Below are 24,725 nucleotides of genomic sequence, written 5' to 3' on the forward strand. Positions count from 1 at the left end.
CTCACGTTACCGCAGTCTTGGAAAGGAAAGAGTGACCTCATGCGACCGTGGTGTAGTTCATTTATAGCCTAACGTTAGCTTTTTACTTCTGCCGATTGCATTCACACTTCAAAAATCAGAAAAGTGGTGTTCGTTTGTGAAGGTTATCTTGGCGAACATGTAAGTATCAAACGTTTGTTTGCCACAGAGCTTATTTTCTGTAATAATCCAAAATCCAATGGAAAAATCCCATTGGCTTTTCGTTGAGGGAACCAGGGCGATGCTAACTTCCTGGCTGGCCAGAGTTTAACCTTACCCTAGTGGATTGTGGGACAGTGAGTCTCACATAAAACTAAAGCAATGTCTGGGTTAGAAACAGCCCACATATCCTTTATTCCCGTAATTTAAACTTTGTACTCTGATGTCATGACATGTCGGCCTGATCTAGTTCTTCTAGATGAACTGAATTAAGTTCAGAAATCCATTCTGGCGTTGGATAAAGACAGGACTCAAACACACACAGCACCTCAGGTGACCTGTGTGGTGGTGAAACTGGAGATAATTCCTTGAATAACATCACGATGAAAAGAAACGCAGGCGTCCTTTGATCCTCGATGTAAAGAGCACGTTAGATAGACACTGACAGAGAACGTCTTCATACACTCTGGGAGAGAGGAGCTTTCAGAGGAACCTGTCAGTGACTCTGTGTCTTTATGTTTGATGTTTTTAAACGTATAAAACCTTATAGCCGGGTTCAATACCAGGCAGGAGACTGTAGGACTGAACACATTTATTAGAAGGACATCTTAGAAAAACACAAACTACATTGGAAATAAGAAACAAAAAACAAGTTTTCAAGGTGTCTACTTTCAAAAGAGCTAAAAAAAAGAAGGTATTTTCACTAAAAGTTTCTCTAAAAGGCAGTCTTGTAAAATAACAAAAGAATGAAGTAAACTGGATGACTCAACTAGCACACACACACACACATACACACACATATATTACAACTGTTGAGAAAAATCAAAGCAAGGAGTTGGTTTCTGTTTGAAATTGTCCACACTGAACCTTGTTTTATGCAAATAGAGTTCATAGTGCAACAATTCATTAATTCAACCATCTTTTCACCACTATTTCTACGTCACTTCAAAGTCCACACATCTTCTTTTAACACCCCACAAATGAGCACTAACAAGCAGTCAGTTGTGTTTTCACGTTCAAACTTGCGTATGGCACGGTTGTCGTGGCTTGGTCAGGTGAGTCTATCCATCCAAGGAGGCACCAGTAGGGTCACGGTAAAGGTTTGTTTCAACGCGAGCAGCTCAACATGTCTTCACACACATACTGTATGTGCTGCTTTAGTTGGCCACATTTATACCTGAGTAGGTATCAACAACAAGAGATGTTTATGACTTTAATTGAACTAAAATGGTTCCACTCATCTACCTACAAAAACACACGAACCACAGTTGTCTCTCTCCCTCCGTCTCCCTGAATGTGTTGACATTATTTGTCTCTTTTAGCCGCTGGATCAGCACCAGGAAAACGACCTCCCCACCATTTCAAAGAACAACTTGTTGGGCTTCCTGAAGTAGTGACAAAGCTTCTTAAAGGCCTGGGTGCTCAGCGGCGCGTGCGGCCTGCCTTTAGACTCGTCCAGGCACTTGTCGTGCCCGGCAGACAGGAGGCAGTAGAAGCCCTTGGTGGTGTTGTAGTAGAAGTTGTTGGGGCTAATCCTGGGCGGCAGGTTCAGAAACCTCTCGGCCTTCCTCAGCTCGGGGAAGGGATCCCGAATGAGCGCGTCGCCGTCCACCACGTGGATCTGCTCCCTGGGGAAGACCTCCAGCCAGCGAGCCAGATGCTGGTGGTACAGGCTCCTCTGCAGCGCCTTGTACCCTGGGTCAATGTGGCCCTTGTGAATGAGGAGCTCCTCTAGCGGCTGGTAGGGCTTGTGGCGGGTCAGGCGGTTGTGGAGGACCTGGGTGTAGTCAGAGATCAGCCTCTCGGCCGGGTCCCGGACGATGAGCAACAAGCGGACGGCGGGGTTCATGTCCCAGACACGTGCAGGAACCTGAGGGGACGCGAAGTAGCCGGGGGTCTTCTCCACTGTCAGCTGACCAGGGAAGGTAAGGGGCATCTGGGCTCGGTACCAGGCCAGGCCTCGGCGGAAGTGCTCCTCCAGGTTGAAGTAGTGCACCTGACAGAGGGACAGAAGGTGGTGTTAGTGAAGACAAGGAAAGCAGCACAGGGGTGTGGTTTCACCTATTTTTACCTTTTCACTTGGACCGCGGGAGTTAGACAAAGAGGGTGAGATAGGCATGGATATTTTCTGTCGACCGTCACTTCACGTTTAGTTATTCCAGTTAGCCTTATTGGTTGTAATTCCTTTAATTTAATAAACAGTGAAACGCATCTGGTCTTTTGGACTTTTCGGAACGAGTCACACAGTAAGGAGCCTACTTCAGCTTCTTAGCGGCTTTTTAATTGATAGTAGTCGCTACACTTTCTTTAAAGGGACAGTGTGGAGGATTTGGTGGCATCTAGTGGCGAGGTTGCAGATTGCAACTATCTGAATATCCCTCTGCTCACTCCTCCCTTTCCAAGACTGCAGTAACGTGAGCTGCAGAGTGCAAAACTGTGGTGACGCCATTCGTCTCGCTCAGAGGTCATCCTTACCATAATAACACTAGTTTAGGAGCAACGGAAGTCAGACGGCGGCTGGCGTTGCCACGGTTTTGCACTCTGCGGCTCACGTTACCACAGTTTCACAAGCACGTCGGAGAACTACGGTGGCCTCCAGATAACGTAAAAACACGAAAGGCTCTCTCTAGAGTCGGTGTTTGGTTTGTCCCTTCTGGGCTACTGTAGAAACATGGCGGACTCTGTGAAGAGGACCCGCTCCCTATGTAGATATGAAGGACTCATTCTAAGCTAACAGAAACACAACGATTCTTAGTTTCAGGTGATTATACACTAATGAAAGCATAGTTATGAATATTATATTCCATTTTTCTGCTAATAGATTCCCCTAAATTTGACAGACTGTTCCTTTAATGGAAATGGAAGAATCTGTAGGGATGAGAAATGTTTCTATGAGACACTGAACTCTTTTCATTTTGTCCTCGTCTTGTCCGGACCAATCTATTCCTTCGCTCCAGCTTTCCAACTTTGCAGTCCTCACCTCGAACCACCCTGATTAGGATTGCTCTCTGTGCAGCTTCTTCGGGACAGGCCCGTCATCATTCATAATCACGTAAGTAAACCGTAGAAAGGCTGAGCTGACTTTGTTCTCATTTTATGTACGCCTCTCTGCATTGATGATGATGATGATGATGACAGGAGAAAAGTTCACCTAGAGTGGGACACAAATTCACCTTAACACTTTTACAGGTTAAACTTGATATATTGAGATACATTTGCAGCAGCTTGACAAAACACTGTCCATGCTTAATGTATACTATTATGAGCAACCGGCTGTTATTTGTTCCAGGTAGGAAACATCACGGTTTATTGGGGAAATAGGAGGATAAGACCTCTCATAAGACACCTCATAGATCTCTGAAAGCATGCGCTTCTTTGTACTGAGTCACAAGCCAAAAAGGTTTGGAACCACTGGATTAATGCTGTATTTTATTAACCCTCTGAAACCAACAATAGACCTGTTTTTATCACATTTATAGGGGTACAGGGGGTCTTTAGGGGGAGATAGCAGGTCAACAGTAGATGTCACATAGAAGTAGTGTACAACATCTGAAAGCTGAGAACCTGAAGATGAGATTTGAGATGCAGCTCAGACAAACATGAATTAATAAATTAATTAATCAATTAAAATGAATTGTAAAAGTGTATAAGAGTTTAGAACATGATGATAGTATATGATGGCCATTTCCATGCTATATTATGTCTCATAAGTTGTTTAGGGTTGATACCATTTGTTACACAGATTTGGGGCAAAATTTCCCAATTTTTACTACTCCAGAATTGATAAAATGGTTAAAAATTCCTCCTAAATACCACATTAAGACACCAAGACCTTGAGGAACATCATAGAAACAGCCATGCTGTGATTTGGTATCAAAAACGTTTGACATTTGGAGATTTCTGCAAGAATTTCATTTTTCTGCGATTGGATGGTGAGCACTTCTGTTGTGAAAACTGCTCAGAAACCCCCTTATTGTCAATCTAGCTAGGAAAACCATCCATCATCTGAATGCTCTAGGTCTCTTGTTTGTGGTTGTAAAGTTTCATGAGGCTGTGATTATCCTAGAGGTCACCACAGGTCATTTTATACAGTGGGATCAAATAAAAGAAATGGTCTCACTACAATGAAATGGCCACTATGGGGACTAACATCATCACACATGAATACAGTTGGGCTCAGTGGATCCACAAGAGTCTCAGCGTTACAGTGATACCCAATTTATGCAATTCCAAGACTGTTTAGGGACCCCAGCATGCATAAATATTCAAATACACCATTTTAGAATAGGCAAAAATATATACGTACTTCATTCAAAAAACTGCATGTTTTTTTGCCCCAAACTGCATGTGATTATCATAAAGTGGGTTAGTCTGTAAAGGGGAGACTCGTGGGTACCCACAGAACCCATTTTCATTCACATATCTTGAGGTCAGAGGTCAAGGTACTCCTTTGAAAATGGCCATGCAAGTTTTTCCTCGCCAAAATTTAGCCCAACTTTGCAGCGTTATTTTCCGACATGCTAGCATGACATGGTTGGTACCAATGGATTTCCTAGGTATTCAAGTTTCATATGATATTCAGCTTCACTTTAGCTGAACTTTAAACTGAACCTGCTAATGCTAACCCTCTGAAAGACAGGAAAGTCGGTCGGGATCACCCAATGTGAAATCTTAATCTGAAAAGCAACAGTTAAGCTTTTAAATAAATGTAGTGGAGTACAATATTTCACTGTGAGATGTAGCGGAGCAGCAGTATAACATAGTATAAAATGTAAATACATACAAGTAAAATACATCAAAATTGTACTTAAGTATAGTACTGGAGTAAATGTACTCAGTTACTTTCCCCCACTGGTGGTGGTATAGTACAGTTATCAGGTGACAGTGACGGCCTTTTACCTCGGCCTTTGCCACTTCCACGTCTGGGTGCAGGTTGAGCATCTCCAGCAGGGCTCTGGTGCCGCCTTTCCGCACGCCAATAATAATCGCCCCGGGCAACCGCAGCTGGGTGGCATTGTGAGAGGAGGAGGAGGATGATGATGAAGAGGAGTAGGCAGGGGAGCTGGAACCCCCGCTGCGTAATTCCCTTAAGCACATAGACAGCTGAGTCTGCAGCAGCAGAAGCACCAGCAGTGCTAGTATCACTGTCCACAGCATGGTGCCACACACACACACACGCAGACACACAGAGGTGGAGGGGAGGTTATGTGCACACACTCATGAAGCACCCGCACTTGTACAGAGTTGTGCTTGTTATCAGTCAGCAGGGGGTCCCAGGAGGAAGCTCTTCAATTGGACAACCTATGAAGAAAGAAAAAAAAGGTTATTGTCCACTTGCTGTCTCACTCCATCGCTTTCTTCTTTAATACAAGGTGGAAAAGGGATAAACGCTGCTGATAAACAAGAAACATGAGGTCCTCTCTAATGTAAATCAAATGGATAAAAAACTCAGAGCTGAACTGAGATCTTTTTTTTTTACATTTCTTATCAAGTTTATTGCAACATATTAGCACATTTTATGACATATAAAGATTGTAGCTCTTAAAACAAGGAGACGGCAGTATCAAATCATAAAAATCAACAGCAAGAAAGAAGGAAATTAATATTGTATCTTCTGTCTGGAACCACCCAACACGTTCTCATCTCAACTTGTCACATACTGACGCTTTGTCAGACCCCTCGGCGTCACTTTTCGGTCGCAGTAAACACGTGTTTAATGTTGTGAATTAAACAAAAACACTTGCTTAGGTTTAGGCAAAAAAACCCACTACAGTATAGGAATAACGTAGTTTAGGTTCAGGAAAGAACTTCATGGTTGGGCTTAAAACTACTACGTTTGTACAGTGAAAATGACACTGAACGAAGAGCTGATTGTAACGTGAGGCACGGAACACAAACAGCGGTCTCCTGGATGTAAGCCTTGTGTTTGTTGGACCCATCCACCTCCCCTCCCACCTGCCTGGTCTCTTTCGCTCTTTAAACTACGGCACCACAGCACAGTGTTTAATATTGTCGCGGATGGGTTTACATTGTAGTGAATTGAAAGCCCAGTGTGTCTCATTCCGTCTCTAAAAGGTACCTTGTGCGTCGTTATTGAACGCCAACGGCCGTGACAAAGCGCCGGTATTTGACGCCCTGGGAATGAGAACAATCTGAACCATCATTGTCAGTTATTTGTGTATTTGTTTATTTGACTGGATCCTCATTAGCTTATTTCATAGCAGCTGCTAATCTTCCTGGGGTCCACACATGTCCAATTAAAACACTGATACAGTAATGAAACGCTAAGATTCGAATGTAAAAAAAAATCAAAAGTAGATTAAAAAAAAGAGCAGAAATCGATTAAAACAAATCAATAAGAGCACAGAAATAATCAATAATACAAATAATTGGTTCAAACAAAATACAGGTAGAGTGTGCCAAGCAAGCACAGACACGGCTACATGTAAGCACACAACCATTCATTCAATTTAAAGGTTCATATTTGTTTTTTAAGTTTCTACGAGAAAATGTTTACATGATTTAATGTTCAAAAAACACATTATTTTTCTCATACTGTCTGAATGTCCCTGTATTCACCCTGTCTGAAACAACACATCCTCACTCCCAACGCCGCTTGGTCAGTGCCCCTCGGCATCAGAGACCGACGCATGAGGTGCCCCTCTTGCGTTACTTTTGGACGGACCAGGGACAGCGTGTCAATATACCCTCGTTACATGCATAGTGTCCTTTCAAAATAAACTTCCTTTTTCACAGGAAGTTATGTTTAGGCAACATAATCACTTAGTTAGGGTTAGAAAACGGTCGTGGTTGACGTTAACTTCACTGAAGTATGACTCACGTGACTAACGGGACTACGTGGCAAAATAATCAAAACGTTACTTTTAGTTTCATATGGGACACGAACACCGGTCTCCTGTTTTTGTTTGACCCATCCACCTCCCCTCTCACCCCACCCAGCCTTAGCGGACTCTCGCGCTCTTAATACTACGTCACATGCTCTGACCGTCCCTTATCTGTCCGAAAGTAACGCAAGAGCGGCGGTACTTGACGAGTTGGGAGTGAGAATGAGCCGTGACAATCTGTTAAGCATATCAATAAAAGTAGTTTGATATGAATAATGGATTATAATAATGACTTAAAGATTAATGACTTCTGTTTAACAATTTAAATTGTATAAACGTCAATACAACATACAATACAGCCCTGTCTCTGCATGACAACATGCCGGTGTTCTGTTCACTTTTCTGCATTTCTGCAAATCAAACATACAAATACACTAACAGATCTCCTGAAGATGCACAGGTTTGAAAAACGGGTGCATTCCGACATGATAAAATCACAAAACCTTCTGCACAGAAAGAATAAAAATGTTTCCTTTGAGCCGAGGGAGAATGCTGTGTCGGCATCACTCACAGATTTCGAGGGAGTAGTCACAGTGTGTTTCTTTCTCATCTCACATAGCTACAGCTCCATGCACGCCATGCTTGCTCGACTGTTCCACGATCCCGTACGTCTGAGACGGCTCTGCACTCATTTTTACAAAGTCCCAGTCCAAGCAGCAGCGGTTTCAGCCCAGAGTATAGGACTGTGATGTGATTAGGGCCAGAAGATATTGAAATATTAATCTACATCTAAAGCACACAGAGAGGAGATGCATTGAAAATTAATGCTGTTATGAGGTTTAGGACGTCCCCAAGGTGCACGAACACCCCTCTGAGTTCAGCTGAACCACTTTTACAGTATAGAGGACAAGTTGAATGTCTCACCGAGAGACACGGAAAGACTGTTTTGTTTCAGCTGAGCGTCAAATATAATAAAACAAACCTGTGGTCAAGCCACAAAATGTTCAAATATATATTTATTCTGAGGCAGTGAATAGTGAAGCGCTCTCTTCTCCCTTGAGCAACACACGTAGACCAGATATAAAATTGGTCAAATTAAACAGCTTGCAGCTGTGTTCAAAACTTTAAGTGATGATTTCTTTCACACGGTTGTTAGCAAAATGCTAAACCCCTCCTCTTGTTCTTCTGCTTTTCCTGTTGTTGTTGTTGTTACTGTTGAAGCCGCCCTGATGCGACTGAGTTATTAATTAGTGTAACAATGTTCTGGTTCAGAGGAGGAACCCTGTCTAGCGTTGTTCCTGTAGTGGAGCGCTAATTGCACCTTCAGGGAGCTTCCCTGCACCCCCGACCTTCTGTGCTATCCCCTGGCTTGGCGACATTGTCGTCATCGATGTTGCAACCTTTGCCATCCCTCGTTGACTGTGAATGAGAGTTTCAATGCAAAGCAGTGTTCGGTTTGTCGATGTAGGCGTTATGGGAGTGTGGTGTTCACTGCCGTGTTGCAGCGAGGATAGGCTTCAGCAGATTTATTCTAAGATAAATATTTTTGGCCTTCTGCGGTGCTTCTGTGTCAGACCAGTTGATGTTAAAAATGTATGTGAGTGAAATCAATTATAGATAGTTAAAATCCATGGACATTTTCATGACAAGAATATTTCAGAGGAAGATTAAACAGCTCCCTCTTTTTGTCTGTTTTTATGGTTAAAATATTTTTTGATTTAATAATTCAAAAATCAAGGCCAGCTTCCTGTATTTTATTATGAAAAGAGCTGTTTGATCCCCTTTGACCCTCTTACTGCAAAGTCAGGGCTGAGAATTTAGAGGCTGCACTTGATGAACCGTAAAGTTTGTTTTTGCTTTTATTTTTTTTGTTTAGTTTATTTGAGAAGTACGACGGAGTATTAGGGGCCACACTGAGGAAAAAAAAATTGGAGATTTCGAGAATAAAGTATATAATAATAATAATAATAATAATAATAATAATAATAATAATGATAATAATAACATAATACATTTGTAATTTAATGAGAATAAAGTCATACTATTTCAAGAAAAAAAAAATCGTAATTTACCTGAAAAAAAGTAATTTTCTCCTCCACAAAAGAGACAATTTCCCCCCAGGTACGTGTGGTTCGTTCTTTGGAATAAAAACAGTTTCTTTTCAAGGTCCTGATACTTATGATAATGTGGTGCTGATGTGCCAAAAGATTAAGTATTTAGTTATTTGTGAAACCTAAACAAAAGTATAACTTCACACGTGCTGCTCTATTTCCCCTTTTAAAATAACATGTAAAATTACTACTTTATAATATTATGACTTCATTCTCATAATATTATGACTTTATTTTCGAAATTTCTGATTTATTTTTTTTCCTCAATGTGGCCCTAATACTCTGTCGTAGAGAGGAAATGAATAAATGCACATGGTATAAAGAATGCCAGAATTAGCCAAAAGGCTATTTTTCATCTGTTCTGTGTGGCCAAGGTGTAACAGAAGGCTTCCTAAAATACAACACAACAAAAATATAAAAGTGGACATGCAGTTTAAAAGTTGGAAAAGGACACACAGTTGTTAAAAGTAGTAGAAACAGTAGTGACATGTATAACTGCTAACAAGCAGGACTCATAGATAGAAGCAGCAAAAAGACAGTTGTATTTATTAATCATCAATTGTTTTATTTGGTAGTGAAAGATCTGTAGGTGTTTAGTTGTCTGATGTGAATTGGAGTTACATTCCACTCTTTTGAACCTCTGACAGACCAGGCTGACTGGCTAAAAGCACTTTTCTCTTATAGACCCCCCAGTGACACGATTAGTATCAGCTCCTCTGTTGATAGAGACTACAAGTGGTGAAACCATATAGTTGTTTAACTTTAAACAAAATATGTCTAACAGACTTTTAAGCCAATGAAATGTACTTCCAAAATATTTCAAGACATCACCACAGTGATGCTCGCCTCACCACTCTGGCAAGGCTTCAAGTGAAGACCAAAATTACCAGAAAAAACTTTAATCAATCAGTGCGGCAAACCAAATACAATTAATCTTCCATATGCGGCTCGTTGTCATCATGTAAACCGCTCTACATACTTCACTGATTTGGTCTGGCTCGCAGCTGCAGAGCTCAACCGATTCTCAGAGGATGTTTTCTTCAGACTAAAGGTGCTCCGTGTCTCATTCACTTCAATTAAAAACCTGTACGACTGATGGATGCATGTTTTCGGTGCGTTTTCGATTTTGTGAATTTGCACAGTTGGCTTTAGAAATAATATTATTTTGTTGTTCGTTCTGTTTGAAAATGATTTTTGATTGTTGCAGTCTCCCATCACTGTTTTGCACAATGCACCAGACGATAAACTGCAGCATAAACACCAGGCTGTGCATTCAAATGTTACACCAGCTCTTTTTTCACCTCGGAGCAATCCTGTCTCTTTGCAACTGTAGCCTGCATTATGTCTCCAGGTAAGGTTTTTTTTTTTTTTTTCCTTAGTGTGGAACGAGCTACATTTATATACGACATGCAACTCGTGGGCGCCCTGGTAGAGACGACAATTAGCATCCTGAGTCCCCTTGTGTGTGTTTATGTTTAGGCAATAAAAGCGCTTTAGGAAAAGATTGTGGTTTCAGTAAAATAAATGCATCACGTCACTGTTGACTTTTTCAGTAATAAAGAAAGACCACGATCTTTAACCAAGTGCTGTGAGCGCTTAAACATCACCATAGTTTAAACGGGTCAAACACAGGACTTTCAAGCGGGAGACTAGCGTTCGAGACCGGTGTTATTTTTTTTGCAAGTTATTAGTGACGTTTGTCACGTGTTTTCCGTACTGACGTTATGTTTTACTTAGTTTACGTACTTATTTAAGCCCAACCGTGATGTTTTCCCTTAACCTAAGTGGTTTTGTTGCCCCCTGCTGGTACTGCACCTTCATACAGACGTGTAATATTCACGTCTCTGCGAGGCAAAACGTGACGCTGACACGCTGTCCTCTGGTGGACAGGGCAGGTCTATCACATGCTTTGGTGTGATATCAGATTGGATATAGCTATCTGTCACTCATGTCTTTTGAATACTTCTCTGTGAATTCAACCGGTATCAAATGTCCTCTATATGAACTCTGCCTCAGCGTACATTAGCTGCAGAAAGAACGCCAGATTCAGAGCACCTGCAATCATCATTTTGATCTGAAGTAGCAAACTGTGGGCCAATCAGAGTGTGTACAGTTCATGTGTGTGTGTGTGTGTGTGTGAGCTACTGAGACAAAGAGAAATCTTTTGGGAGGTTTTTGTGTGTGTGTGTGTGTTGCACAGCGAGACACATGCGCTGTGTTAAGTGGTAGCGTGAGTCCCTTGTGACTCCTCTGTAAGCTGGAATATTCCCCTGCTGTCAAGTCGCTTCGCTTCCAGCTCCCCTCATGACCTTCCTCTCTATCTCTCCTCCACCTCCTCCCACCCTCCCTCTCACCTTTCCTTGTCCTCTTCAACCCTCACCCTTGTTCTCCGTTTCCTCATCCTGTTCCTGACTCTTTTCTTCGTGAGTCGTTTGAATCCCTGTTTATGTGGCTCCGCTAAACCCCGGCTCCGTGCTAATGGGGATGCCCTGCAGCAGCCTCTTAGCTGCTCATAAATAAAACACAAGCGCACCTTTCTGCCCTGAAATATTTTTTGAGTGAATGAACTTTTAATCTTGACGAATTGGAAATGAGACAGGATTAGATTTAGAAATGAGAAACAGCTCCATGTACATGTCAAAAGTGTCCTGGGCTTAATTCAGCTCCTATCATTTTGCTGCACTTGAAACTGTTTCTTCACTTCACTCTCAAATATTTGGATTTGAAAGCTTTCATATACTGTAGTCCATTCTTTGTACTTTAAACTGCAGATGTCATTAAAGGCCCTGACACACTTAGCCGAAGATCGGCCGCCGGACAGTTTGGGGACGTCGGTGAGCGTCTGTCGGCCTAATTTTTGCGGTGTATCCCGCACCGTCGGCTCTAGTCTTACCGTTTCAGAGATTTTTCGGCCAGTTCAGCGTGTTGAATCGGCGGCGGAGCTCGTTGGTGAGAGAAATCACTCAGATTGGCTGCCAAGCTTCAACGAATCAGTGCACGAGAAGAGAAACACAATTTGGGAAAGCAAGCCAATGAGTAAAGTCAAGAGGAAAATAACAGAAGGCTCTTCTCATTTTTCATCTTCATCTCATCTGATCATTCCAACACACGGATATTTTCACAGCGACATGGCCGTCTGGAATGAAGCTAAGTGGTGAGTGAGAGTGGTGTGAAAATGAAAATGTACGCATTATAGCAACGGCTTCTATATCCGCCGTCCTCGGTCTTCCGGTTTCCCTTTTTGAATAATGAATACAGACTACTGCTACCTGCCGGTGTTGAGAGTTATTTTCTGAACTGGCCGTCGGCTGTCGTCTTTGCGGCGTGTTCAAATGTAACTCGTCGGCCAAGACAAAGGCGACGTAAGGCGACTCAACAGTCGGCCTTCATCGCCGCTAGTTCTTTGACGTTGGCTTGGTGTGTCTGGGCCTTAAGATAAAAAAAGACTATACACTTACTTTACAATATATTCATCCCCTTCACTCAATGCTCCTTGAAATATACTTTTTATTTTGACTGAAAAAACACAACTGGGGGAAAAACACTTGAGACATTTCTGTTTAACTTCTTTGTCATCACTGGTATGTCTGTATTTATGTTTTAATTTGTTTTCTGTTTTATCACCAGCAGCTTGAATTGCTTTTTTTTAATATGAGATGGTGTTCTACAAATGTTGTTGTCTGCTTATTAAAACTGCTCTGTGCTGTGCAGGATTGTGAAGGATTTTAGGGCACTGTTTTTGGCTCTTTTTTTTTTGTTTTGGTGTAAATGTCACAAAACCGAAACAAAATGTCCGACTTCATTAGCAGCGCTTAACGGCTGGACGGCTCTTTTTATCATCACCATATGAGCTCTGAGTTGGCCTCTTAGCTCTGCTCAATGAGGCTCACACGAGTCATTGCAAGTCCTTGTCTTTGTCGCTCATCGCTCCTTGTGATTCACATTAGCCAGCATGGATAGGGAGAACAAACAACAACAACAACAATGCCAGCATTGTCAATGATGCGTGAATTCTCCATATTGACAAACACAAGTATCTGTCCGGGCTGGAAAAGATGGAGAGGGGAGTGTGGAGTGTAATTATCTGTGAAAGGCAGATGCTGTCATCTGCGTGTTGGGAGAGTCTGCGTAAGTTTTGGTGTGTGTGTGTGTGTGTGTGTGTGTGTGTGTGTGTATCCCGTCTCATCTGCATGTGTGCAGCGCCCTCGCCTTTTGTGCGAGCACGCAGCATGCGACTGCCTCCGATCCAGGCCCTTGGAAATATCTTTTTACTGAGCGATGGTATTTGGGGGGGTGGGGGAAGGATTATCCTATATGGAGAGACTGAGGGTGACAGGGAGGCAGGATGGAGCTGAGGTGTGTGTGTGTTCGCGCTCTGCAGGAGGGTGTGTGTGTAAGGCAGCAAGGAAGATTGTCCCTGGTAGGGGGTGGCATGGTGAAACGCTTCGCATTGCCAAGCCTGTCATATCACCAAGGCTGTGAGAGTCAGATAAAACTCTCTCTGTGTCCTTTCTTTCTTCTTCCATTCATTCCCCCCCTCATCCATCTCTCTTTCACACTCCTGGACTCCTTCCTTTTCCTTTATTTGCGGGGTCTCACCTTCATTTCCTCAGCCATTTGTCTTTCTTTACCTGCAGACGTCCACCTCGGCCACACTTTTCTCAGTTTTCTGTTCGTCTCCATATACCTTCTCGTGCCCCGCTCGAACAATCACGCTTGCTGATTACGGCACACATGCATCACGTCCGTGGACGTGATTGCCTTTCAGAATAAAAACCGAAATGTAACAAGGCTGGTCCTATTTCCCATTTCGTTCCCATTACCCGCCTGGAGAGAAGATGGCCAACGCTCGGAGGGGGGTCTGTAATCAAAATAGATGAAGCCATCTGAGAAAGACGGGAATCAGTCGCGCTTCCAAATCTGTCCGACTGCGGGCGTTCCTCCCGTGTCCCTCAGTTATCGCACGGAAATATGGAGGACAATGAACAGTGAGGATTTGAATGGTGGTTTAAGATGTTTGATGATGTACGAGTACAGAAAAGATACTCAAGAGATTCTACAAGTCCAGTTTTCTACTATTCCCATCACAATATGTTACAAACGTCCTTTTAAGCCCAAGAAAGCTTCCTATCTGCTGCCAGTGCTTTCAAAGTTCATAGGATAAGATGAAAGAAACATGAGATGTGGATGAGAGAGTGAAAACAACTCTCCCGTCTCCATTGAAGTCGAGGAGTTTCGCCTCTTCCAGGCACTCTGTCTATCTGTGTGAGTAGTTCGAGGCACCATGCACCAGGTACCGGGCCTGGGGAGAGAGATGCTCAGTTATCCACATGAGTGGAAGATTTGATCTTTTCCTGAGAGAGATTCAGAGTAAAGGAGAATACATAAAGAGGGCGAAAAACAGAAGTAGATCCTGACAAGAGCCTCTTCCTCTCTCTTTATATCTCTCTCTCCTTCTCTCAGAAGTTTGCCTGTGCGGCCAAAGTATGTATGGGCATTAAAAACAATATCATGTGCACTAGCAAAACACCAACACATTCTCATCCCAACTTGTCACATACTGCCGCTTGTCACGCCCCTCGGCGTCAATTTATTTTCGGCATCAAAACCACTATAGTTCCCTTTGGCGTCAATTTAGGTTTAGGCAACAAAACCACTACAGTGAGGTTTAGGAAAGAACAACATGGTTAGGCTTAAAACTGCTATGTTTGTACAGGGAAAAATGACACTGAACGTTGTGAACTAGAGTAACGAACAGCGGTCTCCTGAAAGCCTTGTGTTTGTTGGACCCATCCACCTCCCCTCCTGTCTTCCCGGTGTGTCTCTTTTTGCTCTTTAAACTACGTCACCACACCCCCGGCCCACTTTCTCGGAGCTTTTACCATTGCCACCAATGGCTTTACATTATAGAACACCTTGTGCGTATCATACCGGCGCTAAGAGCGGCGGTATGAAATGCCGATGGCTGTAACATTATAAACATGAGCTTATGGTCTCAATCTCTAGTTTCAAGTCTTCTTCAATACAGCATGATGTTCATTTAGTAAATTATGGTCCCATTTAGAGTCAAATAGACCATAAAGCAGGGGATGCTTTAGGGCGTGGCTGTCTTTTTGGTTGCCTAAAAATGTCTTATCCAGTGTTTGGTTTGTCGGTTCTGGGCTACTGCAGAAACATGACGACTGAATCCGTGAAGAGGACCCGCTCCGTATGTAGATATAAATGGTTCATTCTAAGGTAACGAAAACACAACTGTTTGTATTTTCAGGTGATTGTACACAAAAAGAAAACATACTTATTAATATTTTATTCCATTTCTGCCAATAGATCCCCCTAAACGTTACACACATGGTCCTTTACGACACTGATCCTTAGCTAGTTTATGTGCAAAGTGTTAGTGATTGGATTAATATGACTAAACAGCACACATTGGTGTAGTCACTTTACACATACAGTATCTCCACACCCAGGGCCTCCAACATGGCTGGAAGGCAGAAAGGGGGTGCTTAGCGCCTGCTGAAATCCTCTCCTCACCTAATGTCATTTTATCATTTCTTTATTTGTGGGCTTCTCTCTCTGTGTTTATCTCGCTCGCTCTGACCTTTACTGAGGTCTGTCCGTCTTTTACCCATCAGCACCCCGCTGGTTTTCAAATTAGACTCTTTGGGGGAAAAAAAACCCAAACCTCTCTGAGCAGCCAAGCGGCACACCCACCGCCCTTTCACCCACTCATCATCTTATTCACTCACACATGCATAACACCCAGATAACCCTCCCCCCCTTCCTCCTCCTCCTTCTTGCATCTTCAGCCGTGCACGCTTCCAAGATCTGGGTCAACCGTATCAAACACCAAAATGCGCCTGCTCCTTCTCCTCTCTGGTGTGTGTTGTATGGAGCACGGATATTGAGCGTGTGTGTGTGTGTGTGTGTGCAGGAAAAAAAAGTGGGGGTTCTACAGTACTGTTGTTGTTTTATCAGAAAGTGCTCGGGGGGGGGGGGGCGTCTGATTAGGAAATCCAGTTTTATCAAGGGAATCTTTGTGTGAGTGTGTGTGTGTGTACATGCATAAAAAAGCAAGCTGTTTCTGTAATAATGCATAAGTATGTGAGTGTGTGTGTGAGAAAGCGAGAGAGAGAGAGAGGCAGTCTGCCTGGCGATGCTTGGTCATCCCCTGAGTCAGGTACATAACGGGGCCATCTTTCTTTCTCTATTTCACATTTTGTCATTCATGTCTGCCTTGATCTTCTTTCCGTCTTCCTCTCTTCTTCTTGCAAAAAATAGTTTACCCACCGTTCAAGGTTGAAATACAGCCGTTGCAAAGACTTAATATCTCGGGGCTTCAGTCTAAAGAATGACAAACACTTCCGAAACTCGAAAGAACTCAAAGAGCACTTTTCTCCACCAAGGTCACAAAATCTTCTAAATTTGGGCATTTAAAGGAACAGTGCGTAAACATTTTGAGGGATCTATTAGCAGAAATGGAATATAATATTCATAACCACGTTTTCATTAGTGTATAATCACCTGAAACTAAGAATCGTTGCGTTTTCGCCTGCCGTGTTGCTCCGCCATGTTTCTACAGTAGCCCAGAACAGACAAACCAAACACTGGCTCTAGAGTAACCCATTCTCACTCCCAACTCGTCAAATACCACAAGTGACCCTCGGCATCGGAAACTGGTGCCTTTTAGCAACTGTATGTGACAAACCGGGCTTTTATTCGACGGTTGGAGCAAATGATGTAGTATTAATAGTGTGAGAGTCGGCTCAAGGTGGGAGGGGACAAGACTTTCAACCAGGAGGCCGGTGTTCGTGTCCCGAATGAAACTAAAAGTAACGGGTGATCCAGATGTTTTGGCTTCACTTTTGGGGAGCTGTCATGTCGTCCATCTTTATATACAGTCTATGTTCACAACGTCACTTTATAAGAGGAGTTATCGACACCAAAAACGATTCATTTATTCCTTGATCCATGACCTGACCCTCCACCAAAGTTCACTGAAAAAGTAGTGGTGGTAGTTTTGAGATATTTTAGTAACAAACATAAACAAAGAAAACAAACATACAAAACAAACAAACAGGACTAAAATGTATTTATATTTAATGTGGTGTAAATTTGCTCAACATTAGTGGATGATCACCTTCTGATGGTCGCTCCGTTGAAGGGTAATGCATCATTTTAATTACTGCAGCTTCACAGGCCATACACAACCGTGCTTAATTCACACCCGTCCCCATCCCGCTGCCAACATCATTGTTTACACTCTCTCTCTCTCCTCCCCACCCCCCCACACACCACACACACACACACACACACACACACACACACACACGCTTACAGACATGACATATGTGGTGTCTCTCACAGTGACAGTGGCCTCGACAGCTTGGCCTGACAGTGAGAGGAGACTGACCCGTCAGAGTGGATTTAACCCGACTGTTACTGAGTGACGGGACACTCGAGGGGTGCAGGACTGTATGTGTGTGTGTGGTATTTGGGGGGATGAGGGATGGGAGGATTTGGGTGCGTCCCTCTTGGCACATCGACGAGGTCAGCAGCAGACACAGTCTACAGTCGACTTTTTCCGTGTGAATTGTATGTCGCTTGCCGGACGTTTTGAGTGTCATACTTGTGTACATATGGGCGTCTGGAACGAGGGCGAGCTGACAGATGGGGGCGGGCAAGTTGTGTCTGGTCAATATCATCACGGGCCAGTGACCCCAAATATGATCTGGGTCCTGAACTGTGTGTTTTTTCTGGGTTACATGCTGTGTACATGCAGAAGAAAAACAACAACAGAGAGAGAAAAAAGCAGATGGTGTTTATGTAAAAAAAAAAAAAAAAAAAGGATTTGAGGTTTTGAGGAAGAAGAGTGGAAAATGAGTGAATGATGAAGAGAAAGAGACGAGGAGAAATAAACAATGTACCAGCATCATCAGGTGTGTTTGGGCTCCTGCTGCTAGCTTACCATGGCAACAATTGTTTAGATCCCTCTCACCTGGGCAGGAGACCCCAGGGAGGATTATTAAAGCGAGGAAGTTGAGAGGAGGGATGGAAAAGGAAAGAAGAGTGAGAGAATCAGGAGATAAGGGAGGGTGGTTGTGGTGGTGGTTACAGATGATGCCACAGTTGGTGTGCTGTAACGGCCAAACGGTGCCCTACGGCGACAGTAATAAACCAAACCGGCTGCTGGTGGCTTTGTTGGCCAAAATGGACGATTAGTCTGATTGGTGTCTCAACTGTTCAGCCCTAAAGTCAACACAGAGAGACGGATACCCCGGCTAGCAGCTGTGTTTGGGCTTTTTAAAGCAGCACTAGTCAAGATCTTTTTTTATTAAAAACACATCAGTCTTATTGGTTTAAATCACAGTGTCCCTTATGTGAACTAAATACAACAAGACAGGATTTTAAAGAAGTAACCTCCATGTGAGGCAAATAGAAACAAGGAAAATAGCATGCCAGAGTATACTGATGGTGTCATTGCTCAGCTTTTTGTCTCCCGATGTTAAACTCTGCAGCAGCTGTCAGCCAGCTGCATGTTAGTGGATTCATGTCAAATTTCAAATTTCACATTTTATTCAGAGCATTAATATAACAGCAAACCTCCATGAGGAGGTGCAGAAGTCTCTCAGAGAACTTGAATTACAATGTAGTGAAAGGTTATTATGGCAATTTTGCCCAATGATACCAAAATCTTTTGTATGTATGTAAAATGTTATGGTTAATAGCACTGCTGCATGCACAGTGAGCGTTTTACATGACCAACATGTTTGATACTGTTGGACACATAATGCTAACAACGTGTTTGATCTCATTTTTCACTCTTTCCTCTCTATAGGCATTGTTTCTGCTTCTTTATGGTTCGACAAACAGTTGTGTATTTTTCAAATGGTATTGTTACAGTTTGTTAAAACGACGAAAATCAACAAATGAGGGAAGAAAGTTCCCTTCTGTTTCTGTGGATCATTAGGACATGGGTGAGCTTTTGGACCTAACTGTGTTTGCGCTGTTTAACTCCCAGGCCACTTTAGATTCTTTAATTTGACGGTTTAAACGTTTGCAAAAAAAGTGTGTCTGCGAGGCGAACAGGAAGCGCATAATGGACAGGAGTCCTGCAGTGGCTACAAATTAGGCCGAAAGTCTGACTCACAGGCGGCGACGTAGGTGCAAATGCATGCACATGTATTTACACGCACAAACACATCGCGATGTAGCCGGACAAATCACCGCATCCGCTCTGTGGCTTTTCACAGGGCTCCACCGGTGGTGCATCCTTTCTGCCTTTCTTTCTCTCTTTGAGCTCAGTATCCCACTGACTCTCCAGACTGGCTCGTTCAGCCCCTCAGCGCACACACAAATGACACACCGACACACACATGGATGCACAAACTCATTCCCGCACATACACAGAAACATGTCGCTCTTTTTCTCGCATCCACACACACACACACACACACACAGCGGAGGACATGAGGTGCCTAGCAGGGGTCGGTTTTGATTGACCAAGCACTTTATGACTCTTAAATGGCTTTATTGCCTTCGTACTTAACCCCCACAACCACCTCCTTCCTCCCTGTCACACCACAACACACACACAGTCCTCAGGCCGGGTCTGCGACTGGGAATTAATGAGAACCATCGCTAACCTCATACACACATACATATTGCCACCCAGCTTGCGATTTGAGCTCCCTCGTACTGTCTGGAATCCATCAAGGTCACCCCGCAAATCTAAAGCTGCTCCTCCCTCCGGAGTCTTTTTGTTTGCCCTCCATGACCTCGCTTTGATTCCTTTTTTTCTAAAACATTTTGGGAGCGGGCCAGGATTCGTGTCTAATGACTTTGTTACTGTACAGAGGAGGTCGATATGGGAGATTGGGTTGATTGATTTTAATTGACAGAACAGGGAGGGCGGGAGGGCGATGGACGTGCAGACTATCCAGCCCGGTCTCACCAAATGGCGTATGAACGACACGGTAATTTGCAAGTCATTTTCGCATGCAAGTTCTTGCTTTTGAGGTGTCATTTCACGCCATGTAGTCTGTAAACTAACTGCAATGTAAAAGCATCCGCGTGAATATGATATGCACTTAGAGCTAGTGGCGTAGATAGTGAGAAAGACTGCTTATGATGGGCGGATCAAACAAACACACGACTTTCAACCAGGAGGCCGGTGTTCCTGTTATAGACTGTATAAAAGACAGACCTGTCAATCACAAGGTAGCCACGTCCTTAAGCATCCCCTGCTTTATGGTCTATTTGTAACAGCATGTTAGAACTGACTTCAAAATAAAAGTGACTTTTCGGTTAATGAGATAGGCCATTTCACAATAAGTCAGTCTGTCAATAATAAATAAATAAATACATAAATAAAAACGAAATTAATAAATATTAAATAATAAATAAAATTCATGATCATTTAAAAAAAAAAAAATACCGTCTGCAAACTGTATTAAAGAGAAAATTAAAGGGTTAAATAGTGAAAATATGAAAATATCGAGATAAATATTGTATATCGCGGCATAGCCTAAAAATATCAAGATATTATTTATAAGCCATATCGCCCAGCCCTAATTTATATGCCTTCCTATATACGCCGAGATCATGATCTCATGGGATGAGTTGAAGGCTGCTACTTATCCCTGTTGTTCAAAAATGAGAGAGCTATTTTTTATGTCAGCCATAATTGAGATTTTGGGCAGTTTAGAAAAGCATCTAAAACATTAAAATGCACAATGAAAACAACCCAAAAAGGTTATGGAGCCTGATTAAAATGCTGCATAAATATAGATTCAAGCATCACATCATAAAAGCTTTTCTACTCCTGTAACTATTCTCTACAAACATACACATTTCCAATATTATCCAGAACACTATTCTCACTCAGTCTGCATCAGTATTCCACTCAGGTGGAGTGATGATGTTCCCGTTCATAGTGAGTGGGAAGATCATCCCTCAGCCTGAAAACTTTGGCTCGATCCCAGTGTGTTGACAGAAATCTAATCCTGCTGTTGTGCCCTTGAGCTAGACTCTGAAACCCAGCCAGCCGCAGGACAGCTGCTCTGCAACGCTCCGTCGCTGACCTCTGAGCTCTGTGTGCAGGAGGGCAAGCGAAAGGAAAATTCCCTCCAGGGATCAATGCAGTATCACATAATTAATAGAGCTGAAATGAGTCTGTTCAACTCTACAATCAGCAATAAGCTTCTCTGACAAAAGTGCTGTTGTTGTAGTCGCTTTTCGGCCTTCACAGTGTTTGTTTCGTCCTATAACCTCTTTCTCAAGGTGCTAGTTCAGGGTTAAAGAAATGCTCCACCTAAAGTATGTCTTTTGAGTATCGAACACTCTGCTGCCGGCTTGAAAGGCTCTCAAAAGTTTGTAGCTTGCTTCTTTGCGGAAGACAGCAGCAGCAGTTGTCAGCTTATACCCTTTTTCCCCAGTCTGTTCTCATTCCCAGGGCGTCAAATACAGATGCTATGTCATGGCCGTCGGCGACGCACCAGGCTTTCCATTAACTACAATGTAAACCCTTCCGCAGCAACAGTAAACACTCAGGGAAAGTGCTGTGGTGATGTACTTTAAAGAGCAAAAGAGACGCAACATGCGGGTGGGAGGGGAGGTGGATGGGTCCAATAAACACAAGTCTTTCATCCAGGAGACTGCTGTTCGTGTTCCATGCGTTACATTTCACTTTCACTTTACAATCAGCTTTTCATTCGTGCTCCGTGTTCACAACGTCAAGTCCCATTTTGCACTGTAAAAACGTAGTATTTTTAAGTATTTTTTTCCTAAACCTAACTAAGTGGTTTTGTAGCATAATCCCAAACAAGTGTTTCTGTTTAATTCGCAACATTAACCACGTGTTTACTGCGGATTTGACAAAGCATCAGTATGTGACAAGTTGGAATGAGAATGTGTTTTTTTTTTTAGGTTTAAGACAACATTGTAAGATTGTCTCATTCTCTCTGGAGTTAAACTGTGAATAAAGTCACAGTTCGGTTGGGCTGTGAGGTCCACGCCTGCAGGTCTTGGCCAGAAAACAGGGTGGGACCATAACAACACGAATTAGGATTGTGTGGTCGTGCTGGCTCTCTCCATCTGCCAACCACCAGGAGTTCTTGTCACCTCAGAGCTGCTGAGGTGTGACGGCCTCGACCGTGTACGTAAGTGTGTTTCCCTGCTAAGTCATTCTGAACCTTCACCCTGACAGAGCTGGCGGCTGCCAGGCTGATGAACTCCTATCCCAAGGTTTTACAAACAGCGTTAACACTGACCTCCTGATTGCATGGCCTCCCTCCAGCTCCAGCTCCAGCTCTTTAAGCACCACTACATCCCGGAATAAGACCGTCACCACATAAAGACCTCAAAGGAACATACCAGGGATTTTTTAATGTTCAGGACTCATTAACTAAACTTGATTCCTCTATTTCAGTTCAGATGGAGGTACACTATGAAAATCAACATGCAGAAGATTGAATCTCACTTCAGGCCCCCTTAAAGCTGCGCTCTGGTGTGATCAATTTTAGGCTTGAAGGAAGTAAAAACTTAAATTTTTACTATTTAAAGGACCAGTGTGTAACATTTAGGTCGATCTATTGGCAGAAATGGAAAATAATATAAACTAGAATGGCACTCGGAGAGCTCAGACCTCCGCCAAGGTGCCCAAGTACGATTGCCCCCCCTCTCCATTCAGCTTGCGCCATCATCCACGTGTATTTTTGTATATGTTGAGATCAGCTGTACGTAGCGGAGCATCGTAAAACAATTCATTCAAACTGGACAGAAACAAAATAAAACTCACCTAAACCGTCGTTGTTACTCTTTCCAACAATCACCAGATGTGCTTTGGTCGAACTTAACTGTAATTTCACCGAGTTTAATGTGAAAAAACGCAGAATCTACAGTTGTCCCACCCCCCACTATCTCTGTCTCTCTCTCTGAAGGAAAGAGGCGGGGTAATGCGTCATCAACGCGTCATCAGTTACACTGCGCTTGTGTTATAACCAGAGGTCTTAATGTTCTGGCTGATCGAAATCCTTAAAAAAAATCCTGAATCCGGATCATGGTCCAGATCGCCACCAAAATCTAATGGATTGTTCATTGTGCCACACCCCACCCCTCCAAACAAATCCATTCAAATCCATTGCGGACTTTTGGAGAAATCCTGCTAACAGACAAACAAACAAACAAACAAACCAACGCCGGTGAAAACATAACCTCCTTCCTAGGCATTCAGCCTTGGCGGAGGTAATAAGTATGTTTCCTTTAGTGTATAATCACCTGAAAATAAGAATTGTTGTGTTTTCGTTACCTTAGAATGAGCTGTCTACATAGGGATCTAGATAGGGCCATTCCTGCTTTCACGTACCGTAGTTCTCCTACAAGCTTGGCACACCGGAGAAGCTACAGTTGGTTGCAATCTGCAACCTCACCGCTAGATGCTGCCAGATCCTTCCCTTAGTTGGGATAGGAATATTTGGAATTTTTGAATTATTCTGCATTTAATTTCTTGTGGGAAAGCCCCAACATCAAACCAAGGTTATTATAGTTTTGAATTTTCATTTAGTTTGGATTTTATTTAAGTTTTGAGTTTTCAAGTTTATTTTAGTTTTAGTTAGTTTCCCCAGTGTGTCGGTTATTTTTGGTTTGGTTTCTCAGCAGAAAAGCATGCCGGCTTGCATACTGCAAAACCGGATGTAGTAGGACAACCTGGTATTTTGGGCATACTGCATTTGACATATTATTGGGACATACTAAATCTTTTTCTGGCGTACTAAATAGTTTGGTAGTATGAGTATTGGAACGCACAGCTCGATTACAGATTTCAAGTTGTGTGTGTTCTGTAAAATCACACTGTCGTGAATCGAAATCAGTGACTCCAGAAGGTAGAAAAATGGTTGGAAGTTATTATAAATGATTTGCAGTTAATCAAATAAAACATGCAACAACTAATTTGAACATTAAACCTATAGAACATCTATAACTGCAAAGGTAAACTGTTGAAATATTTAAGCAGTTTTAGTTTACAAAAGTGGATATTTGTAAAATTTTGTTTAACAAAAAACATATCTTGGTTACCTCGTATTAATCTGTCAATAATATAAAAGTATGAGAATCCTCTTATGTTAAAAACAATCCTCTGCTGAGGATTTCATGCCTGCAGTAATTTCCGTGAGAGTAGATGTCAGATGATATCTCACTTTGGAACAAAACTGTTAAGTAACGGATGAGGCTGGAAGATTCAGCACGCCTGATAAAACTCCAATCGTAAAAATGTCACTTAAAAGTTTTTGATTGTCGGAAGTCATCTGAATATGATTCTCTTGTAAGTGCACTGTGTGTGTGTGTGTGTGTGTGTGAGAGACGTTAATGGGCTCATTGGCTGCCCTGTTAGACCTGAGGATTGTTCAGCGGAGCGCCCCAACCGTCTGCTGCCTCCTATTTTATGTTGGCATGTAGGAATTTGGAGGTTTAGATATTGTTAGTCACACACTCAGCTCCTCACTCACACACACACTCACGGTCACGCTGTCTCACACAGATATAAGCATACTGTATGTACGTTGCCAGTTTGCCAAATTTTGTGATTTTGAAA

The 24,725-nt window shown here is 42.8% G+C and overlaps 1 protein-coding gene across 2 annotated transcripts in view; it reads right to left on the bottom strand.

Annotated features, from left to right (window-relative positions):
* Positions 1 to 752: 752 nt before the first annotated feature.
* The window catches only part of hs3st1l2 (heparan sulfate (glucosamine) 3-O-sulfotransferase 1-like 2), a 29,494-nt gene continuing 5,521 nt past the window's right edge, over positions 753 to 24,725 (bottom strand). For both annotated transcript variants that reach the window (XM_037779058.1, XM_037779059.1), the window contains exons 2-3: positions 5,077 to 5,478; positions 753 to 2,173 (exon numbers count right to left, since the gene is read on the bottom strand). In XM_037779058.1, coding sequence (XP_037634986.1) covers positions 1,508 to 2,173; positions 5,077 to 5,334 — 924 coding nt within the window. In that variant the 5' untranslated portion in view covers positions 5,335 to 5,478 and the 3' untranslated portion in view covers positions 753 to 1,507. The remainder of the gene's footprint in view (positions 2,174 to 5,076; positions 5,479 to 24,725) is intronic.

The sequence above is a fragment of the Sebastes umbrosus genome, chromosome 8 (genome assembly GCF_015220745.1).
Source record: "Sebastes umbrosus isolate fSebUmb1 chromosome 8, fSebUmb1.pri, whole genome shotgun sequence".
Classification (NCBI taxonomy): domain Eukaryota; kingdom Metazoa; phylum Chordata; class Actinopteri; order Perciformes; family Sebastidae; genus Sebastes; species Sebastes umbrosus.